This window comes from Papaver somniferum, unplaced genomic scaffold (assembly GCF_003573695.1).
Source record: "Papaver somniferum cultivar HN1 unplaced genomic scaffold, ASM357369v1 unplaced-scaffold_125, whole genome shotgun sequence".
Classification (NCBI taxonomy): Eukaryota; Viridiplantae; Streptophyta; class Magnoliopsida; order Ranunculales; family Papaveraceae; genus Papaver; species Papaver somniferum.
Window position 1 is genome coordinate 3,879,243 of NW_020621603.1, and position 19,743 is coordinate 3,898,985.

Here is a 19,743-nt window from a genome sequence, read left to right on the forward strand (position 1 = left end):
ACTTGTACTTATTCAAAACACTTGGGTTAACCCTACAGATATGTGGTTTCCATACCGATTATATATACCAAGTGTATACATTGTGGTTGCTATCTTCTTGACAGTCTCTGTCTATATTAGATCATGCAAGATATCTATCATATAGGTTTATATCAAAAGATTGTGGTGTACTTGGTAACCTCGTCATTTCAATTGTTATTAGAGCAGGCAAACACGAAAATATCTAACAATATGTGTTTCCCACGATCCAATATATAAGACATGAATCAAAGTAAGATTAAATGAAAGCAAATAAAAAAATCAATTAACGTATCACAAGAGTTTTTAAATCACTCTCTGGATCAGAGGTTACACATATTGATAATGGTTCTTCCTTATCTGAATCAAGTTTGAAATGCTCTTCTAATATTATCTTGAATGAGTCCAAAGGATCTCATGATGAGTTAAAGCGAAATCCTGTAGGCATGTACGATGAAACAGAAACCCTCCTACGGATGATGCAAGTCGTGTGGATATATTAGCCTCTAAGCTAAAATCTAGGTTTGTGAGCGAGTGCTCACTAGCAACAATCACCTAAGTACGTCTCGTGAAAGAGAAAAGATACTTAAGGAATTTCATGAAGATTTACAATCAATGACTGCTGAATATGAAAGGCTTCATCAAGATCTCAAAAAGGTGGGGGAAAATGGTTCTCAACAAATACAGAGTCTTGAATACAAAGTAAGTTTTGGTCTTTCTCGAGCAGAACTATTAGAGAAATATCGTGTTGTTGCTCTTGAAAAGGCCTCTTTGTTGGAAGAGAAACTTGTTGAATCTGAAGCAAGGATTGACTTTCAACAAGTAAGTTTTGAAGAGAAATAAGGTGCATATCTCTCTCTCTCGAGAAAAACGCCTTGAGGCTGATCTTACTGGTGCTCTTGAAAAAATCAAGACGTTGAAAGAAAAAAATTTAAATTTGAAATTTTTTAGTGATAGCTCAAAAAATTTAACCTATATGTTAGAAGTAAGTAGAAATCATCGTGATACACGAGGATTGGTATGTAAGGGAATAAATGCTTCAAATATTAGCAAAGAGGTAAAATTCGTCAAGGTTAGAAATTCTTCTCATTGACATGTAAACTTCATGGAAATGATTCTCAACAGTCTCTCCACAAAACTATCTAAAAACCCCATCCTCTAAGGAAACCTAAAATTGAAACTGAACATTTGAACAAGTGTTGATGGTGGTTTTTAGCTTAGGGTTAAAATCGTAAAACCTTGCATCAGATGTGACGTCACTCTGCAAGGAAACGATACTGTGAGTACTAACCTCTCCACCGACACATTTATTGACACGCTCAATACACTTTTATCCATAACACTCTGTAAATTTCGGCACCTCGCCAATACGAGACTCACTGAGTACTTTCTTGTGCTATGTTCCCCAGCAGAACCCTTAAATCGATATGGCATGACGGATATATGTTCACTCGCAGCGCAGTAGTTGAACCTCAAAGTACCAAAGTTAAGGCCATTGCACGAAATGCTCAGATAGAAAGCACACTGCATCCTGTAGATAAAGATTTTTGTATGGCCGCATACAAAATCCATCTAATTATTTGTGATAACTCGCAAAGAACTCATAAACCCAACTGATTTGCAAATTAGTGTTTTGTGCCCCACGCAGTATACTGAACCCCGTTGGTCGAAACCATGCTTAAACAAGCTAGGAAACCGAATCCGCCACAGTGCGCTAAAAGTGCGGCCGCGCCCTAGCATGCCGACCCTCTTTCCGACGACCAATCAGGTCGCTTCAAATTCGCCACCGCGCTTTGGAAGTATGGCCATGCCCTAACATGATGGCCCCACTTCCCGTCAACCAATCGGGTTGCTCTAAAACTTGCCACGGCCTCAAAAAGGTCGCCATACTAAGTTGGCTTCCCAAAACACGCCAGCTTCCCAAAAACGCGCTAGCTTCCCAAAAAATGCCAGCATGCTGCACGAGCATGCCTCACATGCCAGCCGCGCATGCCAGACGCGCATGCTAGACACGCTTGCCAGATGCGCATGCCAGACGCGCTTACCAAACGCGCTCGCCAGACGTGCTTACCAGACGCGCATGCCAGACGCGCTTCCCAGACGCGCATGCCAGACGCGCATGCCATACGCGCTTTCCATACGCGCTTACCAGACGCGCATGCCAGACGCGCGCTTACCAGACGCGCTTCCCAGACGCGCATGCCAGACGCGCTTACGAGACGCGCTTCCCAGACGCGCATGACAGACGCGCTTACCAGACGCACATGCCAGGCACACATGCCGCACGCGCATGCCAAAAAGCATGCGCAAGCCATGGCATCCACGCTACCACTCCTCTGTCCACCAACGAAAGGTAGCCATAATCAATGGCTACCATTCCTCCTGAGGTGCGGATCTCAGCCGTACAAGTTCGCCACCAAGCCTGTGGCAACTTCTGGCCGCAATGCCAAATTCCACGATTTGTGTCAAACCCTAATTTTTCCACGCCAAAGGCATGCGCAAGCCATGCCAGCACCACATCTACGCCACTGGCCGCCAAACGGAAGGTAGCCGTGATCACAGATACCCTTCCTCCTGAGATGCAAAATCTCGGCCGTCGAAGGTCGTCACTGAACCGGCAAGCCTCTCTATCTTAACTTGCCGCACATAGCAACATGTTACACGTTTTTCAATGAAAGCACTCGAGACATCAAAACATGTCACAAATTGGGGGATGCTCATCAGGGTATTGGTCTGGCGGTTTACAGCGTGCGGCGTGCAATACGCCCGTTACAAGAAAGTGTCATAAGAGTGAGGCGGTTAGTAATGGCAAGAAATAACTGGTGAAATGCATCTTGATTATGGAAACATCAATTCCATGCGTTACCCGTTACCACTTTTCCACCCCTCAACCGCTTCCACTTTTTTCGAGGCCAGGGTACGTTTTATTACGACCTGTATAAATAGGTTTCACCTATTTCCACCAAACAACAAGTTTTGGTCAGGAGAACAATGCACATCCAGAAATCACCTGGTAGCTTTCCATTCAGCTCGCCATTTCAACTTTCGGATACAAGTCGCAAAACACCCACACTTCCAGAATCAACTATTCTGGCCTCAACACTTTCTTCGCTTCCCTCCCTAAGACCAACCCTTCTCCTTCACTTTGTGACCGAAGCAAGCCTAGAACGACCATTTCTTGGTTTAGGCTAGGATTATACAGATTGATCTCTCGAATCAGAAGTACTCCCGTGCAGTACATTGTTTTGGGTTTAGATTGGTTTCTCATCCGCACTCACACGAAATTATCGAAATCAGCAGAAACGGTTTTCACCCACAAACAACAAGGTAAGCTATTAATTATAGAAATGCATACTTGGGACCAGGAAAAACTGTCTATTTGCTTCTACGGGGAAAACAAAGAAAAGGTATTGAGAATAAAAAATACCATACATAGCTAGGGAGGATGAGTCTAAATGAAATATAATCAGCACAAGTAAATTCTTTGTTAAAACTCTTTATGATTCAATTAACACAATAGGCAGAACTTCTAAAGACTGGAGAAGCATATGGAGAATGCAGGTATCACCTTTGGTCAAATTTTTCATTTTGAAAACTGCTCATTCTATACTAACTAATAGTATGAGACATGCAACAATTCTTCATAATATTAATACTAGGTGCATTCTATGTAACAGCGGGGATGAAACTTTATCATATTTGTTCATGCAATGTAACTTTGTTAATCGGGTATGGACGCATCTAAACATTGACTTAGAGACTACAACAAATGGGATGGGTACATTCCACGACTAGATGAACACATGGTTTGATAACCAGAATAGGCGCTTAGGGGAGATAAGATGACATGAATTATGTGGAATAATAACTTGGCATGTGTGGAAATCTAGATGTAATCTTGTTTTTAACAAAATAAACCAAAATACTGCTAATACTTCCAGAGACATAGTCAGATATGTAAACAATTATATGTATATCACAAGCAAAAACTATAACATAATGCAAAACATGTATTATAACCATTTGAATGATGAAGAGTTGGAAATAAGAACAACTGGACCAGCTAAAGAAAAATTTTATATGAAAATAAGGATTAATATAGAAATCTCTATGTCCAATCCTATTACAACTTCTGGAATTGGCTTAACTCTAACAACTTTGCAAAAGCAAATGAAGGGAAGGGAACCTATGTTGATTGTACAACAGAAAAGATCTAGAAGATAAAGGAGCTCAAATGGCATTCCAATGGGAAACTCAATGGAGTGGATTCAACATCATCCTCCAAAGCGACTTCTAAATATGTTAAATCTCGAGAGAAATATACTCAATTAATGAAGATTTTGGAATTCAAGCTAGTACATGTATATATTTTAAGGTTCGTGGTTTTATTAGAGCACTTCTCGGTTGAACCCGCCAAGCGTTGGTATCAAGGTTGGTTGTCATATATTAGTAACAAAACTCCAGAGTCGCTTGATTAGAACTATTAGAGTCAACTTCGTTAGGCTAGACTAGGAAGTCCATAAATGTTGAGACATAGAAGTATTACTCTGAATACCTAAAGACTCTGAAGACGTATCGACATCAACGAAGACATCATCCTTCTACTTGAGGTTAGTAATACAAGGCTTGTCTTGTTTCCGTTCCTATATCGTTATTTCATTTAGATTGAAAACATAACATGCGAAGTTATATACATGAAACTTTAGTATTAGATACTTGATCATCTTATTATAATCAAAGTGTCAATGAATAATTTATCAATTAATAGTGGTGAATGTTTTGTATTGATATATTATATTACGAAGTATAATGCTTATCTTTTAAACTTTTTAATTGCGACATCGACATAATCTTTGTAACTTGTTACTAGATTGTGTTGTGAGATTAGGGTTTATTTCATACATAGAAAACTATGTTTAACTACATGAGTTTAAGGATGTAGACTTACAAACTTGTTTCGTAGTTGAAAGAAATCAATAGGATTGATGGTCCAATTTTCATTAAAGATATAAGGTTGGAACGATCCTAACCTATATAGGGAATCAAGGTAGAACCGATCCTAACTTATGGTGGAAGTCAAGGTAGAACTGATTCCTACCTATATTGGGAGTCAAGGTAGAACTGAACCCTACCTACATTGGGAGTCATGGTAGAACCAATCCCAATATGCAAAACTGATTTCTTTAGTCACGTACACTTTAGGGTTTGTGTAATTTTGGAAATTGGGTCTGCAAAAAAAGAAAGTTCAAGATGTCGACAAGATGAGTAATTTGAACATGAGCACAAATCTTATCTTTTATTGTTCAAAGATATTCCTTGATCCCAAACCAAAACGTTCGAGAATCTTTTTATCAATCAAAAGATTTACGTTTGGCTTTTGCAGCAAGCAAAAACATATCTCTAGAAAGATATATTAATCAAGTGATAGCTAATATTGAATTGTCGAGGTATTTCGATTATACAATTGGATATTGGTTGGAATTAGACAAAATTGAATTTAGGTGCTTTATTGCATATCTTGGGAATATTTTCGGTTTTGGAAATTCCATGGTGTCCAAACTACTTGGTATATAAATTGTGAAGTTTGTTCTTCTTACAAACTTATTCTGAGGAAGACACTTCATTTTGTAGTCACTGTTGTAGCCGACTAATAGTATTACTCGTAATACTATCTTGGAGAGGAGAGTAACCTAATTAGGGGAAATCTCTTATGTCCGCTAGTTTAAAGACTTCTTTGGGACCAAGAAGCGTCTGCTAGTACCGTTGGTGGGAAACTAGAATTGCATTGTTAATTTATTTTTCGATTATTTATTTGATTGACTAACGGTTGTTAACTCTTAATTTCACCTAGTTTGATTATTCTTGAGAGATTTTTCTTTGACATAAGATCACTCAACCTAGATAAAGTGGTTAGCGGTAGTTCAGGTTTGTCTTTAGATCTGATGTTGACTTGTGATCATCAATTATTAACAGACTCTATTCTGTGTGTGACCGATCATAAGTTGGAATCCAGTTTGGTTGTGCAGGTACAGAAGAAGACTGTAGATTTGAAGACAAGAATATTTCTTATTGGTTTCGTATCTTTGTGATTTTCTTCGTGCACAAACTTGATCGGCAGTTATCCGACTAAATCCGTTTTATCTTTTATTGACTTGTTATTGCAAGTCATATTAGATCGAAAAACTATTATGTGGTGATATTCTTCAGTATCCAAATATGATAGTTTGTATACCTAGATCCGATTAACTTGTTAATCTAGATCTTGGTAGATCTTACCTAATAAAGGAGTTTATTAATTTAAACAAAAGAACCTCTGTGAAATCAACTAGAATATTCCTGATTAACTTCTTGAGATAAGAAGAGTAGTTACCAAACAAATTAGTCATTTTGAAAAAGTGGGGGTGCAACAACCACACCCAATATTTCTCTTAGCAATCTGTATGGACAAACTCCAATATACTTTCGAGAAGAATCAACTAGACTCAATCTTAATAAAGTATATCAAAGAGTTATATCTCTCTTTCTTGATTCAATTCTTTCTCAAGCAAATAGAAATCTGCGAGTCTACTTGAATACAAGAGAAATCACTTGAACGATACCAAAGACCAATGTTCAAGTATCAATCAATTTCAATCAACAACCACAGGTCGGATTTCCAATTGATTGATTTAAATGCACAACATGTGATATTTCAATTATATAACAAAATATAATGCAAAATAGAAATAACACAGACACCAGAATTTTGTTAACGAGGAAACCGCAAATGCAGAAAAACCCTGGGACCTAGTCCAGATTGAGCACGCACTGTATTAAGCCGCTACAGACACTAGCCTACTACAAACTAACTTCGGCCTGGACTGTAGTTGAACCCCAATCAATCTCATACTGATCCAAGGTACAGTTATGCTCATACGTCTCTGATCCCAGCAGGATACTACGCAATTGATTCCCTTAGCTGATCTCACCCACAACTAAGAGTTGGTAAGACCCAAAGTCAAAAACTTTAATAAACAAATCTGTATCACACAGAAAAGTCTACAGGAATAGATAAATCTGTCTCCACAGAAATACCTACAAGTTTTTGTTCCGTCTTTTGGTAAATCAAGGTGAATAGGAACCAATTGATAAACCAGACTTATATACCAGAAGAACTGCCTAGTATTATCAATCACCTCACAATAATCTTAATCGACGCGGCGAAAGAAGATATTGTGGAATCACAAACGATGAGACGAAAATGTTTGTGATTACTTTTCTATCTTGCCTATCGGAGATATAAATCTCAAGCCAATCGTTACGATTGTTCTCAAAACGATAGAAGATGCAAGATCAGATCACACAACTACGAGAAACTAGTATTGGTCTGGCTTCACAATCCCAATGAAGTCTTTAAGTCGTTAACCTGGTTTATAAGAAGAAACCTAAGGTTAAAAGAGAATCGACTCTAGCTAATACAACTAGTATCACACAAGAGGTGTGGGGATTAGGTTTCCCAGTTGCTAGAGTTCTCCCTTATATAGTCTTTCAAATCAGGGTTTGCAATCAATGTTAGCTTGGTAACAAAGCATTCAATATTCACCGTTAGATAAAAACCTGATTAGATTCAAGATAATATCTTTCAACCGTTGGATCGAAAACTTAGATTGTTACACACGAATGAAATGCATGATTTTAGGTTTGTGTAACCGTACCCAAACATGTACATTTGTTGGTTCAACAATAGTTAACCAAATGGTTACCCATATGAGCACTTTCATATCAACCATATTCTTCTTCACCATAACTAGTTCAAATGACTCAAATGAACTAGTTAGAGAGTTGTTCAATTGCAAGGAAATCTTATGTAACTACACAAGACACAATCGAAGAAAAAGCGATTTGATTCACTCGAATCAGTTCATGAACTTTGTAGTCATGGTTTGCATTTAGCATTCCTTAGTTAATATAAATAAGTTCACAAACAATCGTCTTTAGATATAACCAACTTAAGTTCGCAGACTTAGTTCGCGGACTTAAGTTCCCGGAAGGAGTTCTCAAACTCCAGCAGATATTCTTGGGTCGAGAACTTCCGCCAGTTCGCGGACTGAGTTCACGGCTCTTGTTCCGGTTCTCTTGATCAACAAATTTCGCAAACTTCGGTTCAAGGAAAAAGGACTTATACATATATGTGTTGCTGCACAATGCTTATATCCAACGTTGGTTATATAATCTAAACTCTCATTTCAATCATTGAAACATTCTTAGAAAACGTTATATAGTTGTTATTCACAAACCATTTTTCGTCAAAGAAATTTTCAAAGTGACTGAAACATCTCATGACTTTCATCACTAGGTAAAGATGAACTTGGCCAAAGCGAAAGCTTACCAACACATATTTCGAGAAATAGATAGGCGAGGTAAACTTGGCTCGAAATAGCAAATGTGTATCATCAAATTCTATATAGCAAAACGACTTTTGTCTCAAGATAGGATATAGAGTAGATAGACTTTTGAGTGATAGATAAGTTCAAGTACCCACATACCTTTTAATCGATGAAGTTACACCAGTTCCTTGAGTAGTACTTCGTCTTGTATGATGATTTCCATGGAGTTCTTGAGCTCAACTACACTTTCTATCCTAGTCCGAGACTTAGCTATAGTAGACTAGAAATAAAGACTTATAGTTTTGATCACTAACATTGATAAACATGCTTGAGATAGCAACGCATGCGAGTTCGACCGAGCAATGCTCTAACAATCTCCCCCTTTGTCAATTTTAGTGACAAGACCATCAATACATATGAAATAAAAAAAAATGAATTAACTTTTGTAGCTCCTATTCCACATGCCTAATCTTAAACATTACTCGAAATCTTCGTCACTTCCAAGTACTCAAATGATCCCAAAGGTTGTAAGTTCAGCATCATCGTTGTTGAAAATCCGTAGCTATAACAACGAGAAAACAAGAGTTCTCAATCATTTTTATACAGTGTCATAGTATCATTATATAGTATCAAAGTTCAATTGTATCACAACTTCAACAACAATACTATGGTGATATGTATCACTCCCCTTAGTCAATACTCCATCTCACATGGAAACCACTCCCCCTTACATAATGATCCGCAAACCATATGTATTTGTAGTGTGAACTACATATTAATTCTCCCCCCTTTTGTCAACAAAATTGGCAAAGGTACGAAAACGGGATACTAATGAAATTTCCAAAAGAGACATTTATGACCAAAAGAAAGCATATATCATCTTATTTAGATGCAATCATAAAGCCGAAGCTAAATGCATTCATCAAGGAGTTTATAAAAATACAAGATAACCCCTATAATATTCCACAGCCGCACTCCCCACAAAGATTTGGAAATTAAGCACAAGTTCAATTAAGAACTCTCCACCATAATATGTCATTCCCGAAAGAACAACAAGAGCGACCTTAATTTCAAAAGAAAAGAAGGATTTCTTTGGACATAACAAATTACATACTAGTATGACTTTGAATCCAAAATACTCAATTAAATTAACCACAAGAGAACCCATGATTAATTTAATCGAAAATTTTCAACATAAGTGAACTTATAGAGACTCAAAAATACTCAATTAGATTAATCATAAGAGAACCCATTATTAATCTAATCGGAATACACAACCAAATTAACCACAAAAAGTAATCAATTTAATTAGTCATGATCGACATAAGAGAACTTACGGAGCAACAACTAAATAACCAAACAAGGATGATTAATTTAGTTGATCAAGCTCGACATAAAGTACCTCACGGAGCAACAACTAAGCTAAGAATAACTCAGTCGATTGTGCTCAACATAAGACACCTTATGGAACAACACAGTATATGAACAAAAATTGTAGACTGAAGGTCGACCAAATACTGTGGAATAATCAAGGATTCATTCTATTTTCCATCACCATTTGCACAATGACATACAATAGACATAATCCTTGTAAACAAAAGATTTTAACCTATCTTCCATCAATAATTCACATAATAGGCTTAACTTTTGTATTTGTCAAAAGTTCATTCCTTCTTTTATCAACACATGCATATCGACATATAAAGGACTTAACTTTTGACAAGGTATTGGACAAACACAGTTCACGGACGCAAACGTTCATATCCCATAACAAATTGCAATATATAAAACCATAAAGATTAATACTGCAAAAATCATCTTCCAAACAATTTTAGAATTTAAACCAATAAATCTAAAAACATGAAGATGAAAACGTTGGACATAGCTATCTATAATCACAATAATGGCTATTCCAAACTCTAATTATTCTTCTAATCAAAACAGGAAAAATAAAAGATTTACTCGTCATAACATCAACAAGCTAAACAAAACCATGCTAAAGACGAACATGAACTGAAGTCAAATAGACGATTCTGGATCCTCATGAGCCTTGAGATCTTTAATCTTGTGATTGACAACATCCACAACATCATCAGAGTGGATATCCTTATTGAGAAGTCCTTTAACATGAGTTTTCATGAGAACAAGGCCAGAGTTAACCTTTTTCAACTCAATTCTTACCATATCAAGACACTTCATTGTATCAACAAGTTGCTGCTTTCCATCCTCAAATTTTTTGAGAAAATCGAGAACCACTTCAGCTGAAATCTCTTCAACCTCCTCAATATACCGAGTAGGAATCAGGAGATTGAGGAACAGATCCTTCAACTTCGACAAAAGTCCCCTTCTTTTTATCGAATTCGAAATATACCGCATCATCAATGAAGTCTTCAGGCAGATCCCAAGAGTAGGATGATGAAGCCATTGATGATAGAGAGCCTAGAATGAGATAATTCAACTCAATAGAGTAGGTATATAAACAAGTTTCGAGAGACTTAGGGTTTACAAAATTGGTTTATGAGAGAGTCCCAAAACCGTACGTATACCCGCGGAAGAGGGTCCACAAATCTCCTTCCAAAAAGATTGTTTTGGAAACAACACTTTGTTGATTTAAAAAAATCCATGCTTTTATTTTCCAAAACAATTTGAAGGCATAGAGCCAAGAATAAAAAAATAAACAAGGATAAACTTACAACAAATACTTATGTAAAGGTGCTACCTGATGATCCATCTAAGAACGATAAGAGATTAGCTAGATAATCAGAGACAATTTACAAATAAGTATACCTAATCATTTATCACTCAGCTAGGATTTCACTAGTGAGATTTCAACCTTGTGATTATTTAACACAAGTATGAGCCATTGGCTCATTTAATGGACAATGCTTTTGGTTATCCTTTTCCTTACGAAATGTTGGAGGAAAACCATTATGATGTGAAAGCTAATCATAAAATTTATCCTTACAAAAATATGACTCAGAGGATTGATTCTTACCTGAAGAAAATTGGCTTCTTTCTGATACCATGTTCACATCAAATGTATTATTAACTCCCTTTTTGAAGATGGAAAGATTCTGATCTTCTCTTAGATTGTTAAGACATTTGTTCTGAATCAGAACATTTAAGGAACTCATAGAACTGACTTTCCTGGTAGGATACACAAGGTGAGTACTGAAACCAATTGGTTTAGATATGAAAGTCAGTTATTCCTTTGAATGTTAAGTCAAAGGTGGGTTGAAGGCGAACAAGGTAATTGCTACTCAACCTAGAGTTTCTCTTTTGCTTGACAGGTACTTTTGAATCATAAAAAGACATACTTCCTGAAAATTAGAAAGTGATGTCTTAACACTATGTGGAGATTTCCTCTTTTCATGTGATGTGCAACATTCTTGATAAATAGAGGGTATAGGCACATTTTTTCCACTAGAAGAGGACACTGGTTTTTCTTCTAGATCTTCTTCGGTTACAGAAGTAGTTGATGAAGATGGTCTAGAGAACTTTTTGAAACAACCTTGAATAGATAGATTATTCAAGCGTTGTTCAATTTACAAGATATCCCTTCAAGACTTGCCTTAAAGAGAGATAAAGGCAAAGTTTCAGAGTTTTCGGAATTGTAGTCTCTTATTTCCCCAAGAAGAATTTTGACATGCTTTTTCAACCGATCATCTTGAACTTTAACATGATTTAACATCAGTTTACTTTCTTTAGCTGATTCCCGTTCATTTTGTGAGATAGACTCTTTTGAAGGATAATCGGGATAACACATGTCGAAGCCTGCCTGTCTAGTTTGAACACAAGGTTCGTCTATGTTTGAGATTAAAGAATATTTCTCTTTAATAGAAATAGACGAGACAAAAGTTTTATTTCTGGTGACGCGTTTATCAAAGATAGTACTCTTGTACATAGAGTCAGATCGCTACAAACACAGACTTATAAGGTCTTGAACGTGTTTGCCTGCTCTGATACTAATTTAAAAAGTGGTGGGTACAACAACCACGCCCAATATTTCGCTTAGCAATCTGTATGGACAAACTCCAATATACTTTCAAGAGAATCAACTAGACTCAATCTTAATAAAGTATATCAAAGAGTTATATCTCTCTTTCTTGATTCTCAAGAAAATAGAAATCTGCGAGTCTAATTGAATATAAGAGAAATCACATGAACGGTACCAAAGACCAATGTTCAAGTATCAATCAATTTCAATCAACAACGAAAGGTCGGATTTCCAATTGATTGATTCAAATACACAACCTGTGATATTTCAATTATATAACAAAATATAATGCGGAATAGAAATAACACAGACACCATAATTTTGTTAACGAGGAAATCCTAAATGCAGAAAAACCACGGGACCTAGTCCAGATTGGACACACACTGCATTAAGCCACTAAAGACACTAGCCTACTACAAACTAACTTCGGTCTGGCCTGTAGTTGAACCCCAATCAATCTCACACTGATCCAAGATACAGTTATGCTCCTACATCTATGATCCCAGTAGGATACTACGCACTTGATTCCCTTAGATGATCTCACCCACAACTAAGAGTTGCTACGACCCAAAGTCGAAGACTTTAATAAACAAATTTGTATCACACAGAAACGTCTACAGGAATAGATAAATCTGTCTCCCACAGAAATACCTACAAGTTTTTGTTCCGTCTTTTGATAAATCAAGGTGAACAGGAACCAATTGATAAACCAGACTTATATTTCCGAAGAACAACCTAGTATTATCAATCACCTCACAATAATCTTAATCGACGCGAAGATATTGTGGAATCACAAACGATGAGACGAAGATGTTTGTGGTTACTTTTCTATTTTGCCTATCGGAGATATAAATCTCAAGACAATCGTTACGATTGTACTCAAAACGATAGAAGATGCAAGATCAGATCACACAACTACGAGAAAGTAGTATCGGTCTGGCTTCACAATCCTAATGAAGTCTTTAAGTCGTTAACCTGGTTTTTAAGAAGAAACCTAAGGTTAAAGGAGAATAGACTCTAGCTAATACAACTAGTATCACACAAGAGATGCGGGGATTAGGTTTCCTAGTTGCTAGAGTTCCCCCTTATATAGTATTTCGAATCAGGGTTTGCAATCAATGTTAGCTTGGTAACAAAGCATTCAATATTCACCGTTAGATGAAAAACTGATTAAATTCAAGCTAATATCTTTCAACCGTTGGATAGAAAACTTAGGTTGTTACATACAAATAAAATGCACGACTTTAGGTTTGTGTAACCGTACCTAAACATGTACATTTGTTGGTTCAACAATAGTTAACCAAATGGTTATCCATATGAGCACATCAACCATATTCTTCTTCACCATAACTAGTTCAAATGACTCAAATGAACTAGTTAGAGAGTTGTTCAATTGCAAGGAAATCTTATGTAACTACACAAGACACAATCGAAGAAAAAGCGATTTGATTTACTCGAATCGGTTCATGAACTTTATATCCACGGTTTGCATTTAGCATTCCTTAGTTAATATAAATAAGTTCACAAACAATCGTCTTTAGATATAACCAACTTAAGTTCGCAGACTTAGTTCTCGGACTTAAGTTCCCGGAAGGAGTTCTCAAACTCCAGCAGATATTCTCGAGTCGAGAACTTCCGCCAGTTCGCGGACTGAGTTCACGACTCTTGTTCCGGTTCTCTTGATCAACAAAGTTCGCAAACTTCGGTTCAAGGAAAAATGAATTATGCATATATGGGTTTCCACACAATGCTTATATCCAACATTGGTTATATAATCCAAACTCTCATTTCAATCATTGAAACATTCTTAGAAGATGTTATATAGTTGTTATTCACAAACCATTTTTCGTCAAAGCAATTTTCAAAGTGACTGAAACATATCATGACTTTCGTCACTAGGTAAAGATGAACTTGGCCAAAGCGAAAGCTTACCAACACATAAATCGAGAAATAGATAGGCGAGATAAACTCGGCTCGAAATAGCAAATGTGTGTAATCAAAGTATATATAGCAAAACGACTTTTGTCTCAAGATAGGAGATAAAATAGATAGACTTTTGAGTGATAGATATGTTCAAGTCTCCATATACCTTTTAGTCGATGAAGTTCCACCAGTTCCTTGAGTAGTCATTCGTCTTGTATGATGATTGTCATGGATTTATTTAGCTCAACTACACTTTCTATCCTAGTCCGAGACTTAGCTATAGTAGACTAGAAATCAAGACTTATAGTTTTGATCACTAACATTGACAAACATGCTTGATATAGCAACACATGCGAGTTCGACCGAGAAATGCTCTAACACATTTACTATTTGGAAGACGACCAAAAGGGTTGAGTGCTTGAAGTTTTCACAGCGGTTGTAGCAACTTAAGACAGTGGACTCTATCTTAGGATTCAAGCGTGTTTGCCATATGGGTTTTAGGCGCAAGGATACTGAGGAAACTAGGTAACTAAGGGTAGTTTACTTGATCCCAACTATACGAAGTAGGTAGTGTTCTTTCTAAAGCGGCTTAATTATGAGAGTATTCAAAACTGGACAATGTCCCGAGTTTTTCTCCATTTGCGGTTTCCTCGTTAACAAAATCTTGTCGTGTGCCTTTACTTTATTTTCCGCATTATAATTTGTTTAAGTTATAATTAAAGTAATTGCACTTGTACGTTAATCTCAAACACTTGGGTTGATCCCTATAGTTTAAGGTGCCAACTGTATACCTTGTGGTTGTTATCTTCCTGACAGTATCTGTCTATGTTAGATCACACAAGGTGTCAAACTTATAGGTTGATATCGAAAATATTGTGATGTACAAATACGGTGTCCTTGTCATTTCAGGTTTTATTTTAAGAAGCAAATACGGTGTTATAAAACTCTCAAATATCTCATCTTATTTTAACCGAAATGTCGATACGATGTTATAAAGGCACCACAGATTTCATCTTATTTTAACTGAAATATCGTAAATCGGCATTGGAATGAAGAATCTCTTAGAACCCTATTAAACAACTTAAATCATATGTTCTGGATGAACAATGTTATCAATTTAAACCTTCACCTTTATTGAAGGTTTGAATACTGGATCAATATATGAATCAGGACATTCTCCTCTTTTCTCGAAAAAAAATGCTTCCATACCGTTTTAGACGACGTGTTTGGCCAGTTTATACGATTAGTCGGGCGGTTAGAGTAAAATAAAACGGTTCAACGGTCCAAAAAACTACTCCAATGAAACCAAGGATAAATTAGGAAAAGATACAATTAAGTGGTTACAATGATTATTTTCTCTTAATCTTCGTGCAAAACCAAACAAGCTTACTTTTTTTAAAATGGAGGTAGTAATTAATCTCACACACGTGTAAAATTCGTGGAATGATTCTCAGCAGTCTAAGGTTGAGTCCTGTGGTGCTTCAGGATTCGAGATTCAACATGGTGCCACATCACTGTGAACCATCTTTTAGCCCCTATGGTCATTCAATATTCAACAATTCAAAATTCAATATTATTGGCCCAGATTATTATACACCGTCAGAGTGAGATATAATCTAACGGATAATGAAGGTAGCGATCCGTCGCCGTTAGAGTGAGATATCTATTATTTAATCTAACGGATAATGAAGATAGTGATCCGCCAGAGTAAGATATCTATTGTTTAATCTAACGGATAATAAAGGTAGCGACCAATGATTAGGCGCATATGAGCATTTTTCTAGGAATATTCTCCGGAGCGCCAAATCATTAGACGTTAAGCGCCAAACCATTGGTCGCTCCTGTGTTGATACAAGATAACATCCAAATAAATGCTTGAACTTTATATTGAATCAAGGCCATGGCAACACTTTTGTAACGGTTTTCATTGAATGCCGTAACACTATAGCACTTGGCCTAAAGAGAAACATGTTACTATATACTCGCGCTTTTTCCCGAGTTTTTTAGATGAAACTGTTACTATACTAGCGGCAAAAAGGAATAAAACAACCAAAAGACGCATCAGACGACATAGGGGAGTAATAATAGTCAAACCATAGTATTATATCATCCGTAAGTTGCTCAAAAACTCTTAACCATATCGGAATACAACCAGTACAACGCTTAACACAGTGCCCAGATTTTCATTCAGAGGCACAAATATCAAAAGGCAACCACACATGCGTCAAACATAGTCCATCTCTAAATTAAGTTTATATACACATGACTGACATTGTTCATAAAAAGTTCACTGTCAATAATCAAGGAATAATCCCTGACCGCCGCGCGAGAATCCTCCGTATCTAGGATGCTGAATATTTCCAAGCGTGCAATAACAGCATCCATTGTTTTTATCTCCTGTAAGAAGATTCATAGAGTTGCCAAATAAGTAGTCATAAATCATAATAGTGATCCTATTGACAAACAAATCAATCAGCAAGCAAAACAATGCACCTAACGGTAGCAGAAAGAGACAAATTAAACCACACAACCACATCTACATGTTATATACAAACCTGATATTGAGTCTTTTCTCCCCATGCATCTGAGAAACTTGACGTCACGAACCCCGCTGATAGTTGTCAGTTCGGTAAAAAACATCTCCTCTGGAGCATCTGCAACATCAGTCTTCTTAGCTGTGAAGCCGACATGGTGAAGCATGCATGTCTTCAGAGACACAGATGTACTGGAACCAGGGTCCACCAGCTCATATTTTTCACCCTATGGATTTTAGGCCAAGGCAATAAAACAAAAAAGAAAGATTAAGGGAATCCAACAACAATGGTGATTGATTTCAAGAAGAGCAATAAAGATTCAGAAGAAAACTGACTGATCTTTTGTTATAGAAATTCATGGCATCAGCTGCATATGTCCTTGCTACATCATGAACGTGTTTAGATGTGTCCTTACGTTCCTTTCTGGGTTCAGCAACCAGGTAATCTGGATCAGGCCTGAAATTATCAAGATAAAACAAAAATCACTCCGAGCAAATCAGAAGTATTCAATTGAGTTGACGATAAAGATCGAGATGTGTCAATAACCATGTCTAAGTTTAAGATCACAACCCCTACTTTCCCTATGGTCATTCATAAACAAGCTTTCACCAAGACATTCAATTCATACTTGAAAACAAAATCACTATAAAGTGTGAAACAAGTACTGCCTAACCTAAGTTGACCATAAAAGCATAAACATACTACACCGAAGGTAAATGTGCACGACAACGATAGTAAACAAGCAAAGCGGCAACATTCTTGTATAATACTACGTACATGCATATGAGTTCAACTATCCATGCAAAAGAAAAGGAAGAAGAAAATGCACCAAACAATGACCTATTTTACTCAAACTATATAGACGAGTCATTCTTCTAAGAATTACATAATACAAATATTTAGCAGTCTAGAAAAGCAATCCTGGCTCAGGATGATTGCTGGACGCTATGGAGAAGTTTAATACGTTGTTCATCTTTTGTGTCAACTAGGCTCAAAGGCAAAGCCCACAGGAAAACTAGCGATACTCAAAGCGATTGGAAGTGTTTAAGATGTATTGGACCCAGCTAAGACAAGGTAAGCAAACATTGTAAAAAAATAGCAGTATAATTTAAATCAGGCAGTTGGTAAAATATGAATTGCAAATAAAATCCAGAAACTAACAGCAGCAACCTCAGCAGAGATACAATAAACATAACAAAAGAAAAACGTTTATAAGTGGGAATACCTACTAAAAGAGGATGATGAATCAACAAATAAATAGCTAACAGGGGATTCAAAATCCCCTCCAAAATAACGCAATTTATAACTAAATTAGGGATTACAAAACCCCAGCCCAGATCGATAAGATAATTGTTGGAAAATTACATAGAATTACCAGTCAGACACATCCGTCGAATACAAACACTTAGAGCCGTCAAGTGAAAGATCAGACACATCCGTCAAACGCAAACTTTTGGAGTTCGATGAAGAAGAACTACCGCTGTCATCACGAAATAATCCATGACCGCCACGCGAGAATCCTCCACCCTTGGGATGCTGAACATTATACAACGTGCAATCACAGCAGCCATTGTTTTTATCTCCTACAAGACGAATTCATAGAGTTTCCAATACAACAAGTAGTCGTGAATCATAATAATGATCCCCGATTGACAAACAAATCAATTAGCAAGCAAAACAATGCACCTAACCGTGGCAGTAAGAGACAAATGAAACCACACAACCACATCTACATGTTAAATACAAACCTGAAATTGAGTCTCTTGGCCCCATGCATTTGCATAACTTGACAGAACGAACCCCACTGGTAGTTGTTAGTTCGGCAAAAAACATCACCTCTGGAGCATCAGCAACATCGACCTTCTTAGCCGTGAAGTCGACGTGGTGAAGAAGGTCTGCCTTACGTAGCACAGGTGTAAGGCAACCAGGCTCCACCAGCTCATATTTTTCACCCTATGAATTTTAGGTCAAGGCAACAAAACAAAAAAGAATGATCAGGGAATATCCAAACAAAAATGGAGATTGATTTCAAGAGAAGCAATTAAGATTCAGATGAAAACTGACTGCTTCTTTGTTATAGAACCTCATGGCATCAGCTGCATATGGCATTACTAGATCACGAACTTGTTTAGATGTGTATTTACGTTCCTTTCTCGGTTTCGCATTCAGGTTATCTGGAACATGCCTGAAATTGTCAAGATTAAAACCAACACCACTATGAGCAAATCAAAAATATTCAATTGAGTTTATGATAAAGATCTAGATGTGTCAATGACCATGTCTAAGTTTAAGATCACAACCCCTAATTGCCCTATCTTCGGTCATAAAAAAGCTTTCACCAAGACAGTTCAATTCATACTTGAAAACAAAATCACTCAAAAGTATTAAACGAGTACTGCCTAAGTTTACCGTAAAAGCATAAACATACTACGCAAATGGTAAATGAGCACGACAAAGGTAGCAAACAAGGTACTACATATGAGTTCAACTGTCCATGGAAAAGAAAAGGAAGAGGAAAACGCACCAAACTGTAACCTATTTTACTCAGACTATATTTTAAACGAGTCAATCTTCTATGAAGTACGTAAAACAAATATTTGGCAATCTAGAAAAGCAATCCTGGCTCAGGATGAACGCTGGAGGCTCCGGAGAAGTTTAGCATGTTTTTCATCTTTATGTGTCAATTAGGCTCGCAGAACAAAAATAGCGATACTCAAAGCCATTGGACGTGTTTAAGATGTATCGGAAACGGGTAAGACAAGGTAAGCAAACATTGTAAAGTAACACAGTAGTACAAGTTAAATCAAGCAACTGTTAAAACATGAATTTGCAAATAAAATCCAGAAACTAACATAAGCAACCCCAGTACATATTCAATATACATAACAAACGAAAAATGTTTGTA

General features: G+C 36.8%; 1 protein-coding gene across 1 annotated transcript; it reads right to left on the reverse strand.

The window, feature by feature from the left end:
- Positions 1 to 16,377: 16,377 nt before the first annotated feature.
- Positions 16,378 to 18,947, reverse strand: LOC113331589. Its single transcript, XM_026578291.1, has 6 exons — positions 18,903 to 18,947; positions 18,587 to 18,791; positions 18,214 to 18,421; positions 17,174 to 17,294; positions 16,860 to 17,064; positions 16,378 to 16,701 (listed from the first exon to the last, which is right to left on the reverse strand). The coding sequence occupies exons 1-6, from the start codon at positions 18,945 to 18,947 to the stop codon at positions 16,598 to 16,600; spliced, it is 888 nt and encodes a 295-aa protein (XP_026434076.1). The 3' UTR covers positions 16,378 to 16,597.
- Between the last annotated feature and the right edge of the window lie 796 nt (positions 18,948 to 19,743).